The sequence below is a fragment of the Boleophthalmus pectinirostris genome, unplaced genomic scaffold (genome assembly GCF_026225935.1).
Source record: "Boleophthalmus pectinirostris isolate CB_2022bp ecotype Guang Dong unplaced genomic scaffold, ASM2622593v1 HiC_scaffold_14, whole genome shotgun sequence".
In the NCBI taxonomy this organism is placed as follows: domain Eukaryota; kingdom Metazoa; phylum Chordata; class Actinopteri; order Gobiiformes; family Gobiidae; genus Boleophthalmus; species Boleophthalmus pectinirostris.
The window spans coordinates 35,037,913-35,051,676 of record NW_026571047.1 but is presented as its reverse complement, the minus strand read 5'-3'; the positions used below and the strand labels follow the sequence as shown (position 1 = coordinate 35,051,676).

Here is a 13,764-nt window from a genome sequence, read left to right as displayed (position 1 = left end):
TCCTGTGTGTGTTTTTGCTCCTGTCGGACACTGGCGCCTGCACCTGCCTCCTCAGTCTTAGCGCACTGTCCACTCCTGGTTTTGTTGTTGTTTTTCTCCGGGGTTTTTTTTTTTTTTTTTTTCCTGAACTTGTCCCGGATCTCCTCTGTTTGAAAAATAACTCTTTATGTTTTTGTTCTGGCGGCGTGAGCAGGAGCCGTTAGCGCTAAAGTCCGGCGTCAGGAGAAGAGAACGCACCCGTACCAAAGGGTCACGGACAGAGGTCAGTTAGCTCCTGCGCTCTGTGTGAAACGTGCATGAAACTCCCACAGGAACACAGGGACACACGGACCAATCAGACGACGGCGAGGAGGGGGCGGGGCCGGCCACGCAGCGACGCACAAAAAAACGAAATCTGGTCAAGTTAAGACGACATGAATTAAGATGAATCTGTGAGTCTTTTGTTAATTTGCTTTTCAAAGTAAAAACATAAATGAGAAAACGAAAAAAAGAACCTACGATTTTCTTCAAAACCAAAATGAAAAAACAGATAACAGGACTGAACCAGGACTGAACCAGGACTAAACCAGGACTGAACCAGGACTAAACCAGGACTGAACCAGGACTGAACCAGGACTGAACCAGGACTGAACCAGGACTAAACCAGGACTAAACCAGGACTGAACCAGGACTGAACCAGGACTAAACCAGGACTGAACCAGGACTGAACCGTTTTCAGGTCTGGGCCCAGTTTCAGTCCCAGTCCCAATCACGGTCTCAGTCCCGGTCTGGTCTCGGTCCAAGTCTCAGTCCTTGTCTTGGTCCTGGTCTGGTCCTGGTGTAAATCCTGGTCTCAGTCCTGGTCTGGTCCCAGTCTCAGTCCTGGTCTGGTCCCAGACTTGGTTTAGTCCTGGTCTCGGTTCGTTATCTGTTTTTCATTTTGGTTTTGGAGACAAATAATGAAGAAAATATTAGTTTTTTCGATTTCTTATTTTTGGTTTTACTTTGAAAAACAAATGAACCAGTGAAACACGGATTAAGACGACTTGAGTCAATTTCACTAAACATGTAAAATAATCTGCAGTGGAACAAAACCTTTTGTACTTAAAATATGAAAATACATTTTGCTGCACTTAAAATAAGAAAAACTTTTTGCACTTAAAACAAGAAACAAAATCGAATGTTGCTTGAATTAAGAAAAACAAACTTGTTCCATTGGTCGATTATTTTACTTTTTAAGTTGAATCGACTCACATAAAATCAAATGTTTTTAATTTACGTCATTTTAACTTAACTAGAGTTTGTTTTTTTCCAGTGACGATGTTCAAAATGTTTTTTGACGAAGTTTTTGGCGACGTTTGGCTGTTTTACGACTTCAAAACTGGGCGGAGCTTCAATCAAAACATAAACAGAAAAATTCTCCAATTAACTCAAAAATATTTAGCTGTTATTACTACACTTTACCTTTTTCCAATGTTATATTTTTACATGAACTGAACGTAAAGATTTTAAGTAAAGTAACTTAAATATTTTGTTTGGATCAACATAAGAAAAATAACTGGAAACACAGTTAACGTAATTTATTTTTTTAATTTAAGAAATAGAGATAAACTAAATTTACGGTGTTAGAGCCTTAGCACCAGGAGGTTGGTGGTTTAATTCCAGCACATACTGTTGTTGTGTCCTTGGGCAAGACACTTATCCCACTGTTTGCGTGACAACAGTAAATTAACTTAAATATTTTGTTTAGATCAAAATATGAAAAATTATTGGAATTTAACTTATTTTTTTTAAGTTAAGTTAAAATGTATTATTTTAAGTAAAAAAATGTTGAATGTTAATTATAGGTGCAATTTTTTATTCTTCTTATTATTATTTTAATTAAGATAATCAACAATACATGTAAATATAAGAGGGAGTCAAATTATAAAATTATACAAAGAAAATGTAGAATATATAAAGAAAGAATAAAATAAGTAAAGTAAATGTTGTCACTGTTCACTGGCCTCATGTTGTAAATGTAAAAACTTTTATGGGGCCAATTTTAGTAACATTGGTCACTTTAAATGTAAATATAAAAGAGTTTAAATTTGTCTAAATTTAATATTAGTCATAATTTGAGTAAAATGCTTCTGAATTTTAAGTTAATTAAGTTTAATTTTATGTAATTTAAACTGTTTTTTTGTCTTAGTCTTTGGACCTGGACATGTTTCAGTTTTACATTTTACAACTAGATATAAAATCCAGAGGAAAACCCAGAACTAAACCAGGACTAAACCAGGACCAAATCAGAACTAAACGAAGACTAGGCCAGGACCATACTAGGACCGAACCAGGACTAACCCAGGACTAAACTAGAACTAAACCAGAACTAGTGCAGGACTGAACTGAGACTACATCAAGACTAAACAACGATAAAACCAGGACCAAAACAGAACTCAACCAGGACTAAAACAGGTCCAAACCAGGATTAGATCATGATCAGACCAGGACCAAACCAGGACCAAACTAGGACTAAACCAGGACTACCTCAGGACTAAACGTGATCAAACCAGGACTAAACAAGGACCAAACCAAGACTACATCAGGATTAAACCAGGACTAAACCATGACTAGGCCAAGACTAAACCAGGACTAAATCAGGACTAGACTAAAACTGAACCAGGACTAATTCAGGACCAAACCAGGACCAAAATCAAGACTACATCAAGACTAAAACCATCATAAAACTAGGACCAAACCAGGACTAAACCAGGACTAAACCAGGACTAGACCAAGACCGGTTTTCCATATTATTTTAGCTTCATTAATTTCTTAAAACTGATGCACTTTTCCGATCGTAAACAGCCGAACTTTGTCACACTGTTTAGTTTTTTGTTTTGTTGTATTTTTTTCTCGTCGTCCATTTTGTTTGTTCGTCCGTCGCCGGCGTCTCTGGCCTCGTCCCTCGCTCCCCTCCTCCACTCGCCGCACACAGCATGCCTTTTATTCTGTCACTCGCCCTCAGCTCGGTCTGGACTGAACCGGACCGGACCATTTCAAACCCCCTGCCCCCCTGCCCCCCCCCCCCCCTCCCGTGAGTGCGAGTGGTGCAGTCCGCTCACGAGGCCCCGGCGCTTCCACACACTCCATCTGATTTACTCTTATTCGACTTTGTTACTACCTTTTAACCTACACAAACACTGTAGGCCGATCTTTAAACCTCCTCAAACCATTCCATAGATGTATTATTATTATTATTATTATTATTTTTACTATTATTATATTTTACACAAATGAATTAATGACTTTTACATCCCAATAATGTGCCCAGTGACCGCTGCAGCTCTCACAGGATCACACCAGACTCAAAAATAGTATGTCTTAGTATTTTATAAAATAGAATTATGGCTGGATTAATTTCACTGATTTCAGGATAAATTCGTAAATATGTACCCATGATTGTAAAATTATATTGATGTTTGTTTTAAGTTGGATTAACTTGTAAAAATTAATTAATTATATGTAACAGGCTAATTGCAAAAGTGATTTTAAACAACTGTAATTAGTTTTTTAAGTTAGTTTTTAAATTAATTATTATTGGTTACATTCATTTTAGTATTTGTTTAGTTAAAGTAGATTTTTTTTATTCAATATTGTTGATTTTAAGACAAAAATGCAGCTAGAGACAAACAAAATTTAAGTGGGAATGTGTTTTGTCCTTCTCCCACTTTGGGCACTGGACCAGGACTCAGTCTCATTTCAGTGAGATTATCCTGGTTAAAGTTAAATTATAATAAATAAAATGAATGTAGTTTGGTTTAAAGATGCATTATGTAACTTTCCTGCTTTGGGAATGTTCCGCAGTGTGGCATTATCGTCCATCCGTCTCACGTTTTCTCATTTCAGTTTCTGTCAATCTGTGAGTAAAAAGCACTTGACGCGTCGTCGTCGTCGGCGTCTTCCCGTTTCCATAGAGACAGAGGAGTTTAATGTCATACTGTGGAACTTTTCCAGGCAAAGCAAATACATCTCCAGGAGACGAGCAGTACAAATGTTACATAATGCAGCTTTAAATTGATCCCAAAACACTGAAACTAAATCCAAGTTTATAGAGAAAAAAACAAAATGTAGTCGAGTTCAGACGACTTGAATTAAGAAAGTTTCATCAGGATTTGAGTAAATTTCATATGAAAAGTAACATGATCTGACTTTTTGTACTTAAAATATAAAAATACATCACGCTGCACTTAAAAAAAGAAAAACAACAACTTTTAGCACTTAAAATAAGAAACTAAATCGGATGTTGCTTGAATTAAGAAAAACAAACTTATTCCACTGGTCGATCATTTCACTTTTCAAATTGAATCAACTCAAATAAAGTGAAATATTCTTAATCTAAGTCATTTTAATTTATCTGGAGTTTGTTTTTTTCCAGTGTTTTTGTGCAGGAGGTTTTATGAACAGGACGGTTTCAAAGTGCTGCTCAGAGCGATGGAAACTCGTCTGCAGAACCACTTAGTTATGAACTCATTCGAACAAATTAGTTGTTAAAACTAAGAATAATTCATGATTGTTCATTTTCTTGTCAAATACGTGATTTTAATCCAGCTGTGATTTTTATTTAAAGGTCCAATATTTGACTAAACTGACCCCGGTGAGATTTAAGTCAATCTCCGAAGCTCCAAACGCTCTGCTCCACCTTGTGATGTCATGAAGTGGTAGTTTCCATGTGAACAGCTCCTTTTACCTTTAGTTCAGATCAGATTTATTTCAGTCGAGTTCAGCGGCTCCAGGACTGAAATGATTCTAGGTGAAGGTGTGTGGAGTTTAAAAACACGGTGGAGCACTTCCTGTAGCACCACACGATGACATCACAAGGTGGAACAGAGTGTTTGCAGGCTGAGAGAAGAACTCGTGTTAAATTTGCAGGTTTGTGTGTTTAAAATATATGAATAAAACCAAAAAAAACCACAACCCCAGTTCTGTTTGTGACGAGGAAACCACATTAGAACGATGGACGATCATTTGTTTCATCAGATTTTGAATTTTAAATATCGTTAATTTTTTAACTTTATCTGACCCGGTAGCAAACAGGAAACGGAGCAGTGAAGCGATCTGATTGGTCAGAATTCGCCTCAGCAAAACCCCGAGCCCCGCCCACAAATGAGAACCATTAGGAAACAGCCTCCTCTTCCTCACGTCTCCGATCTTTGTTACTAATTTTACACTTTGAACTTTATACTCTGAATTTGAGAACTTAAAAATATCTGCGCTGAATATTTAAAAGGTTACATTTTTGTTTTGAATTTGAAACATATTGAAAAAGTACACTTAGAATTTCAGCAACTAAAATTCGGAATAAAAATAATTCAAACATCTTTTTTCAGAGTTAAAAAATTCAAAGTGAGAAATTCAGTCTTATTTAAAATTCAAAATCTGATGGAACAAATTATCTTCCATAGCGGCGTTTGAAAACTCTAAATCTGATGAACCCAACAGAACACTGGGATGATGTGACAGTGTGATATTGGACCTTTAAAGGGATAGTTCGGGTTTTTTGACATGTATCTATGTCGTCCCCGTCAGCAGTGTCGTACATCCACACTGACTCACCCCCGACAGCGTCCGGTGAACCGAGATACTGGCTGTTTTCGGTGCTGATGAAAGTCGTCCGGCAAGTTGTTCTGGGGACAGTAAAATAAAGTGTTTTTCTTCTCAAAACAACATGTGTTAAAAAGAGTGACACATTTGCATCACAAAACCTCCGTCCTCCAAAAAAGTCAGACCTCATAATCACTTGGCACTATTTTCTCTCCGTTCGTATCACTGCGCCCTGCCGCCAGGTGACAGCCGCGCACGAATCCATCACTTTCTGCAGTTGTTCTGCAGTGTTTACACGCTCAGACGCCGCGACGTGAGAGAGTTAACGTGAGAGCCAGAGCCATAAGTATATAAGTTAGTATAAGACACATAAGAATATATCTAAAAAATGATGCAAACTCTTGATTCTCCAGGCTGTGAACCAGGCACCTGTCACCTGGCGGCAGGGCGCAGTGATACATACGGAGAGAAAATAGTGCCAAGTGATTATGAGGTTTGACTTTTTAGAGGACGGAGGTTTTGTGATGCAAATATGTCACTCTTTTGAACACATGTTGTTTTGAGAAGAAAAACGCTTTATTTTACTGTCCCCAGAACAACTTGCCGGACGACTTTCGTCAGCACCGAAAACAGCCAGGATCTGGACTCACCGGACGCTGTCGGGGGTGAGTCAGTGTGGATGCATCACACTGCTCATGGGAATGACAGACAGATTCATGTCAAAAAACCCAAACTATCCCTTTAAGTGCAGAAGCTCTTGGTCCTGTGGGAGCTGCAGACGTCCTGTAAAAGTACTACTTTAACACAGCGCTGCGTTAACTACTGAGACTGTGTTAGCGGTGTTTAAATCTGACTGTACTCGTCTGTCTGAGTGTTTACAGCCCCTCCTCTCCGTCTGCACGCTCACACTCACTGGTGCTGCTCTTGTGTATATAGGGAAAAGCCTTTATGAAGAAAACGCTTTGGAAATACTCTAGAGTTTTTATTAGTTTTTAGTTTGTACATTTTTTTGTTTCTACGATGCTTTTTATATAGAAAAGTGTATATTCAAATGAGTGTGTAGCTACTGTTTTGAAGCGCGGTTCTATTTAAATCCGGGTGGTTCCTCGTCGTTCCACCGGCCTTATGGTGTTCTGTATCTATATATTATATCTGTGTGAAAGAAAAACACTACAGGCAATAAAGATGGTTATTGAAATGAATCTGTAAATGTTTCGGACCAAATTCTTGTAGTTTGTAGTTTTGATGTCTTCTAAAACCATCACTTTTAACACTCATCGCTGTCTCTTTTGCTTAACGAAGCTAATCCTTAAAACGAATCATACTCAGTTAATCACCCGCCGCTCCGAAGCACAGAGTTTGTGTGTCTGTTTTTACGCCCAGGTTTACGGTAACGGTTTGGTGAGAGTTTGGTCGGGTTTGTGTTGGTTTGACAAACAAACGTTACGGTTTAATTTGGTCAAAACGATATAATAAAAAGCAAAAACAAGCTAGCGTATCCATTAGCATCATAAAGCTAACAGAGAGTTTTTAAATTAAACCAGTGGAGATTTTACGATGTTAAGTAGCGACTCGCCTTAGTGTTCTTTCAAAAGTTTTCTGACACTTTAGAGCGGGGTGTGCAAACTACGGCCAGGGGGCCATATGCGGCCCTTTAATCTTTTTAATCCAGCCCGCCAAATTTGAATAATAATAAATAATCCTCATCATTTTGAGTTTCTTCAGTCTGTGTGTTTCAGAACCTCGATCTGATTTGCCGTTTCATTGCACTTTCTCGAGGTGGACGTCGGTTTTCCCCGAGTCATTAGCAATTTAGCCTGTTAGCACCATTAGCTTTAATTAGCACTAGTTTCTTTAGCGTAAACACACATGGTTTCATGATAAAACCTCATTTTATAAACACAGACGCCCTGGTTATGTCAGAGTAACATGTTTGATATTTTATTTGACGTTTTCCGTCAAATCGTAGCTTATTTTTGAAGTTAAGAGTCACTTTCGTCGTTAAGTATATACTCTAGCTAAACTTGCTGATTCTGTGTAAACTTAAAAAAATTAATTAATTAATTTTAAAAATATATAAAATTAATTAATTAATTAATAATAATAAAAAATTCTGTGTAAACTTTTAAAAAAAATTAATTAATAAAAAAATAAATAAAATTTAAAAAACTAAATAAAAAACAAATAAAATTAATAAAAACAAAATTTAAAAATCTGTGTAAACTTAAAAAAAAAAATTAATAAATTTAAATAAATAAATAAAATAAAAATTAAAAAAATAAATTTAATAAAAAAAAAACAACCAAAATAAAAATAAAAAAATTCTGTGTAAACTCCTCGGACTTTGAACCACGCAAACTTCACCAAACCTTCACAAACTTATCGTATTTCTCGGCGTAAAGTTCCTGACTAAACCCGGGGTCCGTCTGTAAAAGGGCTCCCCTCTGAACCATGCTCCTGTCTCATGGTTTCTGGTTTCTTTAGCATGAGTAGCGTTAGCGGCGCGCGGTGGCACGAGCTCCCATAGACGTAACACTGGAGCATTAGCCACGAGCTAACGGGCGGCGCTGACGGTGAAACGAGTGGAAACTGAAGCGGAAACAAAACAAACGATCTTTAAAACCACTGCAGATGTTGAGTTTTTTTGTTCAGTTTTCTCTGGGTGTAGATTTTATTGAATATTTATTATTATTTAGTTTAGTTTATTTAGTTTATTTTTTTTTATTATTTTATTTTATATTTTTTTTTATTGTTTTATGTCACACAAAGATTTAAATCAGGTTCTGATGTTCCACCTGGTGATGTCATGAGGTGGGAGTTTTAAAGTGAACAACGAAATTTTACCTTAAGTTCAGTCAAGACGGAAAACTCCAGATAATACTACAAATACTACAAATATTACAACTACTACAACTACAAATACTACTACTACTACAACAGATACTACTACAAATACTGCAAATACTACAAATACTACAAATATTACAACTACTACAACTACAAAATACTACTACTACTACAACAATACTACTACAAATACTGCAAATACTACAAATACTACTACTGTAAATACTATAACTACTACTACTACTGCAAATACTAGTACTACTGCTACAAATACAACAAATACTACTACTATAAATACTACTACTACTACTACTCCTGTTACTACTATTACTCATACTACTACGACTCATACTACAACAACAAATACTACTACTATAAATACTGCTACTACTACAAATACTTACTACTACAAATACTACTACTACTAAATACTACTACAAATACTACTACTGCAAATACTAGTACTACTACTACAAATAGAACAAATATTACTACTACTGCAAATACTAGAAATACTACTACAAATAATACTACAAATACTACTAACAGTACTACAAATACTACTGCAAATACTACTGCAAACACTACTACAAATACTTCTAATAGCACTACAAATACTACTACTACAAATATTACTGCAAATACTGCTACTACTACTGCAAATAGAACTACAAATACTTCTACCTCAGAGAAAAGATCTCAGCAGAAAATCAAACTTTTACTTTAGTTGGACGTAAAATTCTCTTTTGTCAGGACTTTGAGATAGATTTTTTTTCTGATAAACTAATCATTTTTTAGTAACTTTCTATTTTTCGTAACCTTCTTAGAGTCGGGTTCTTGTGTCTAACTCACTCCACTCGTTTTACTGTCACCGCGGCCCCTAAACCGGCCCTGAACCGGCCCCTGGGAGCCCCCGGGCCGCCCCGCTGTTCTTGTACCATCCTTAAATCCACTCGCTGACACTAATCTCTCTCTCTCTCCTCTCTCCTTGTTTTGTTTCCTCGTTTCCTTTCCTTGGTCCCTTGTCTGTCTAACTCTAGCTGCCACGGCCACTAACCCATGACCCCGCCCACTCCTGCCTGCGGGCGCGCTCATTGGCTCACGGCCGCGCCACTCACCTCCCTGCGGCCGACCAGAGACCGGCATCCGCAGCGACTGACCAGGAAGTGCTTCTAACCAGGAACTAAACCGCAACAAGGACTTTACACACCGACAACTATCGCCACGGAAACGGAAACCCTCCACGTCCGACGAGCGGGCGAACGCCGAGCTCGCAGAGAACCACGTACAAAAAAGATTTTCTCTGGGTTTAAGGCAACGGAACACGAGCGTTTTGACCAGATTTAATGCTACTTTTGTGGGAATTCAAGTTTATAAAATTCTTCCTTTTTTTTATAATGAAACGCCAAGAATATTACGGAAAACTCAGGTCAAAAAATGATGTTTCGCCAACTTATTTTTAAAAGGTCCACGTGACTCTTAAGGTTTTTAATCTGTTCTGTTGTCGTTTCCTCCTCAAACAGACCTCGAGTTGTTCTGTTTTTTGACGAGGGAACAGCTTTAGAACTTGGATTAAACCTCACAAGAGTCAGTTTTACAAAATATAAGACCTTTAAAAGTATAAAAAAAGTGCCTAAACTTTTATTTTTATGATGAAATTTAAACAGATTTCATATTTCCAGGTCCAGTCGTGCCTTGAACCGAAACAAAACTGTGATTTTCTAAGAATCAGTGCCTCGTTTTTCCAGCCAAACATCAGAGTGCCTTTTATATTTATGCAATAATAATGAAATTAAAAGTTCTAATGATGTGATAACGACACATTAATCTCATAAAACTGTTAATCTGAGTTTAACTGCACTGAAAATAACGCACACTAATGTTTAAATGACAGGTCCAGATCTTCCTCAGACTCGGTGGACGCTGCAGATACCCACAGAATTCCTTTCAATTTTCTATTAAATTTGAGAAAAAGTTTTTAAAAGACGAGGCGCCGTTCGTCTCGAGTCACTGTGAGGTTCTGCAGTCCACCAGAGAAAAGTTTTTGTGACATTTATTTTCTATTTTCCTTTAGAAACATTCAAAACTTTTCCACAAAACTCTCATGGATTTTGTTACGAGAAAAATGTGTTCAGTGCCTTTAAAGCCGCACTGCGTAACTTTCCAGCTTCAAAATAGATAAAAATCCAAGTGTTTTTTTTTTTTTTTTTTGGTTGTGTTTATTGCACTGAAAAACTACTGTTACTGTGAGTGGCTCGCCTCTCCACAGACCCGACTCTTCTCACTCGTCTCTCTTGAAACTTCAGCTCTAAAGTTCAGTTCACAGTATCTCCGCGGGGAATGTTCCGGAGTCTGGGTTTCATTTTCTGCAGTTGATTTTCCAGGTCTAGAAAGTTTCGCTTTGAAACTTTAAAAATGCTCGAAACACTTTGTATTTTCAGTCGCTCCACAGCGGAGGAGCATCGCCGGGTTTCACCGACGACGCGCGAGATTCAGACGGAGGAAGGAAGTGTTTGGAATCCGTGTGTCGTTCATTCATTTGTTTTTCAAAATAAAAGCAAAAAAAAAAATAAAATAAAAAACAGATAAAGATTCATTTTTTCAGTTTTCGATTTTGTGTTTAAATGAAGAAGGGAAAAAACGGATAACGGACTGAACCAGGTCTAAACCAGGACTGAACCAGGTCTAAACCAGGACTGAACCAGGTCTAAACCAGGACTGAACCAGGTCTAAACCAGGACTGAACCAGGACTAAACCAGGACTAAACCAGGACTAAACCAGGTCCAAACCAGGACTAAACCAGGACTAAACCAGACTGAAACCAGGACTAAACAGGACTAAACCAGGACTAAACCAGGTCTAAACCAGGACTAAACCAGGTCTAAACCAGGACTAAACCAGGACTGAACCAGGAAACCAGGACTAAACCAGGACTAACCAGGACTAAACCAGGACTAAACCAGGTCCAAAACCAGGACTAAACCAGGACTGAACAGGTCAAACCAGGTCTAAACCAGGACTAAACCAGGACTAAACCAGGACTAAACCAGGACTAAACCAGGACTGAAACCAGGACTAAACCAGGTCCAAACCAGGACTAAACCAGGACTGAACCAGGATAAACCAGGACTAAACCAGGACTGAACCAGGACTAAACCAAACCAGGTCCAAACCAGGAAACCAGGACTAAACCAGGACTGAACCAGGAAACCAGGTCTAAACCAGGACTAAACCAGGACTGAACCAGGACTAAACCAGGACTAAACCAGGACTGAACCAGGACTAAACCAGGTCCAAACCAGGACTAAACCAGGACTGAACCAGGACTAAACCAGGTCCAAACCAGGTCTAAACCAGGACTAAACCAGGACTGAACCAGGACTAAACCAGGTCCAAACCAGGTCCAAACCAGGACTAAACCAGGACTGAACCAGGTCTAAACCAGGACTGAGCGTTGGGACAGATACGCGTAGACCGTCAAGTGACCATCTCTCTCTCAAGTCCAAGATTAGTCCTCGTTTAGACTTGATTTAGACCTGGTTTAGTCCTGTTCAGTTTAGTCCTTGGATTTAGTTCCATTTTTATTCAGACCCAACAAACCCAACTAAAACTCCCAAACAGACCCCAACAGACCCCAACAGACCCAACAGACCCCAACAGACCAACAGACCCAACAGACCCAACAGACCCCAACAGACCCAACAGACCCAACAGACCCAACAGACCCAACAGACCCAACAGACCCAACAGACCCAACAGACCCAACAGACCCAACAACAACAGACCCAACAGACCCAACAGACCCACAACAGACCCCAACAGACCCACACCCCAGACCCAACAGACCCAACAGACCCAACAGACCCAACAGACCCAACAGACCCAACAGACCCAACAGACCCAACAGACCCAGACCCAACAGACCCAACAGACCCAACAGACCCAACAGACCCAACAGACCCAACAGACCCAACAGACCCAACAGACCCAACAGACCCAACAGACCCAACAGACCCCAACAGACCAACAGACCCAACAGACCCAACAGACCCAACAACAACAGACCCAACAGACCCAACAGACCCCAACAGACCCAACAGACCCAACAACAGACCCAACAGACCCAACAGACCCAACAACAGACCCAACAGACCCAACAGACCCAACAGACCCCAACAACAGACCCAACAGACCCAACAGACCCAACAGACCCAACAGACCCAACAGACCCAACAGACCCAACAGACCCAACAGACCCAACAGACCCAACAGACCCCAACAGACCCAACAGACCCAACAGACCCAACAGACCCAACAGACCCAACAGACCCAACAGACCCAACAGACCCAACAGACCCAACAGACCCAACAGACCCAACAGACCCAACAACAGACCCAACAGACCCAACAGACCCAACAGACCCAACAGACCCAACAGACCCAACAGACCCAACAGACCCAACAGACCCAACAGACCCCAACAGACCCAACAGACCCCAACAGACCCAACAGACCCCAACAGACCCAACAACAGACCCAACAGACCCAACAGACCCAACAGACCCAACAGACCCAACAGACCCCAACAGACCCAACAACAACAGACCCAACAGACCCAACAACCCAACAGACCCAACAGACCCAACAGACCCAACAGACCCAACAGACCCAACAGACCCAACAGACCCCAACAGACCCAACAGACCCAACAGACCCAACAGACCCAACAGACCCAACAGACCCAACAGACCCAACAGACCCCAACAGACCCAACAGACCCAACAGACCCAACAGACCCAACAGACCCAACAGACCCAACCCAACAGACCCAACAGACCCAACAGACCCAACAGACCCCAACAGACCCAACAGACCCAACAGACCCAACAGACCCCAACAGACCCAACAGACCCAACAGACCCAACAGACCCAACAGACCCAACAGACCCAACAGACCCAACAACCCAACAGACCCAACAGACCCAACAGACCCAACAGACCCAACAGACCCAACAGACCCAACAGACCCAACAGACCCAACAGACCCAACAGACCCAACAGACCCAACAGACCCAACAGACCCAACAGACCCAACAGACCCAACAGACCCAACAGACCCAATTCAACAGGTGTTTTGTCTCTGACTCAGTGAAGGAAACGAGACGAGTCTTTACTTCCTCACCACATTTGCATCTGGTGACGTCGTCTGAAACCCGGCGATACGCTCCATCTGAAGCCACAGCTGCCCTGGGACAGACTGTGGCTGCCAGCACACACACACACTCAGACACGTACACACACACTCAGACACGTACACACACACTCAGACACGTACACACACACTCAGACACGTA

The 13,764-nt window shown here is 40.3% G+C and overlaps 1 protein-coding gene across 5 annotated transcripts in view; it reads left to right on the top strand.

Annotated features, from left to right (window-relative positions):
- qki2 (QKI, KH domain containing, RNA binding 2) overlaps positions 1–11,056 on the top strand; it is a 59,531-nt gene extending 48,475 nt beyond the window's left edge. For 2 of the 5 annotated variants that reach the window (XM_055150071.1, XM_055150069.1), the window contains 2 exons: positions 194–262; positions 9,450–11,056. In XM_055150071.1, coding sequence (XP_055006046.1) covers positions 194–262; positions 9,450–9,472 — 92 coding nt within the window. In that variant the 3' untranslated portion in view covers positions 9,473–11,056. Of the gene's footprint in view, positions 1–193; positions 5,574–9,449 lie in introns of those variants that run through there. The other 3 variants (XM_055150070.1, XM_055150068.1, XM_055150072.1) reach the window with 2 other exon arrangements.
- Positions 11,057–13,764: the final 2,708 nt, after the last annotated feature.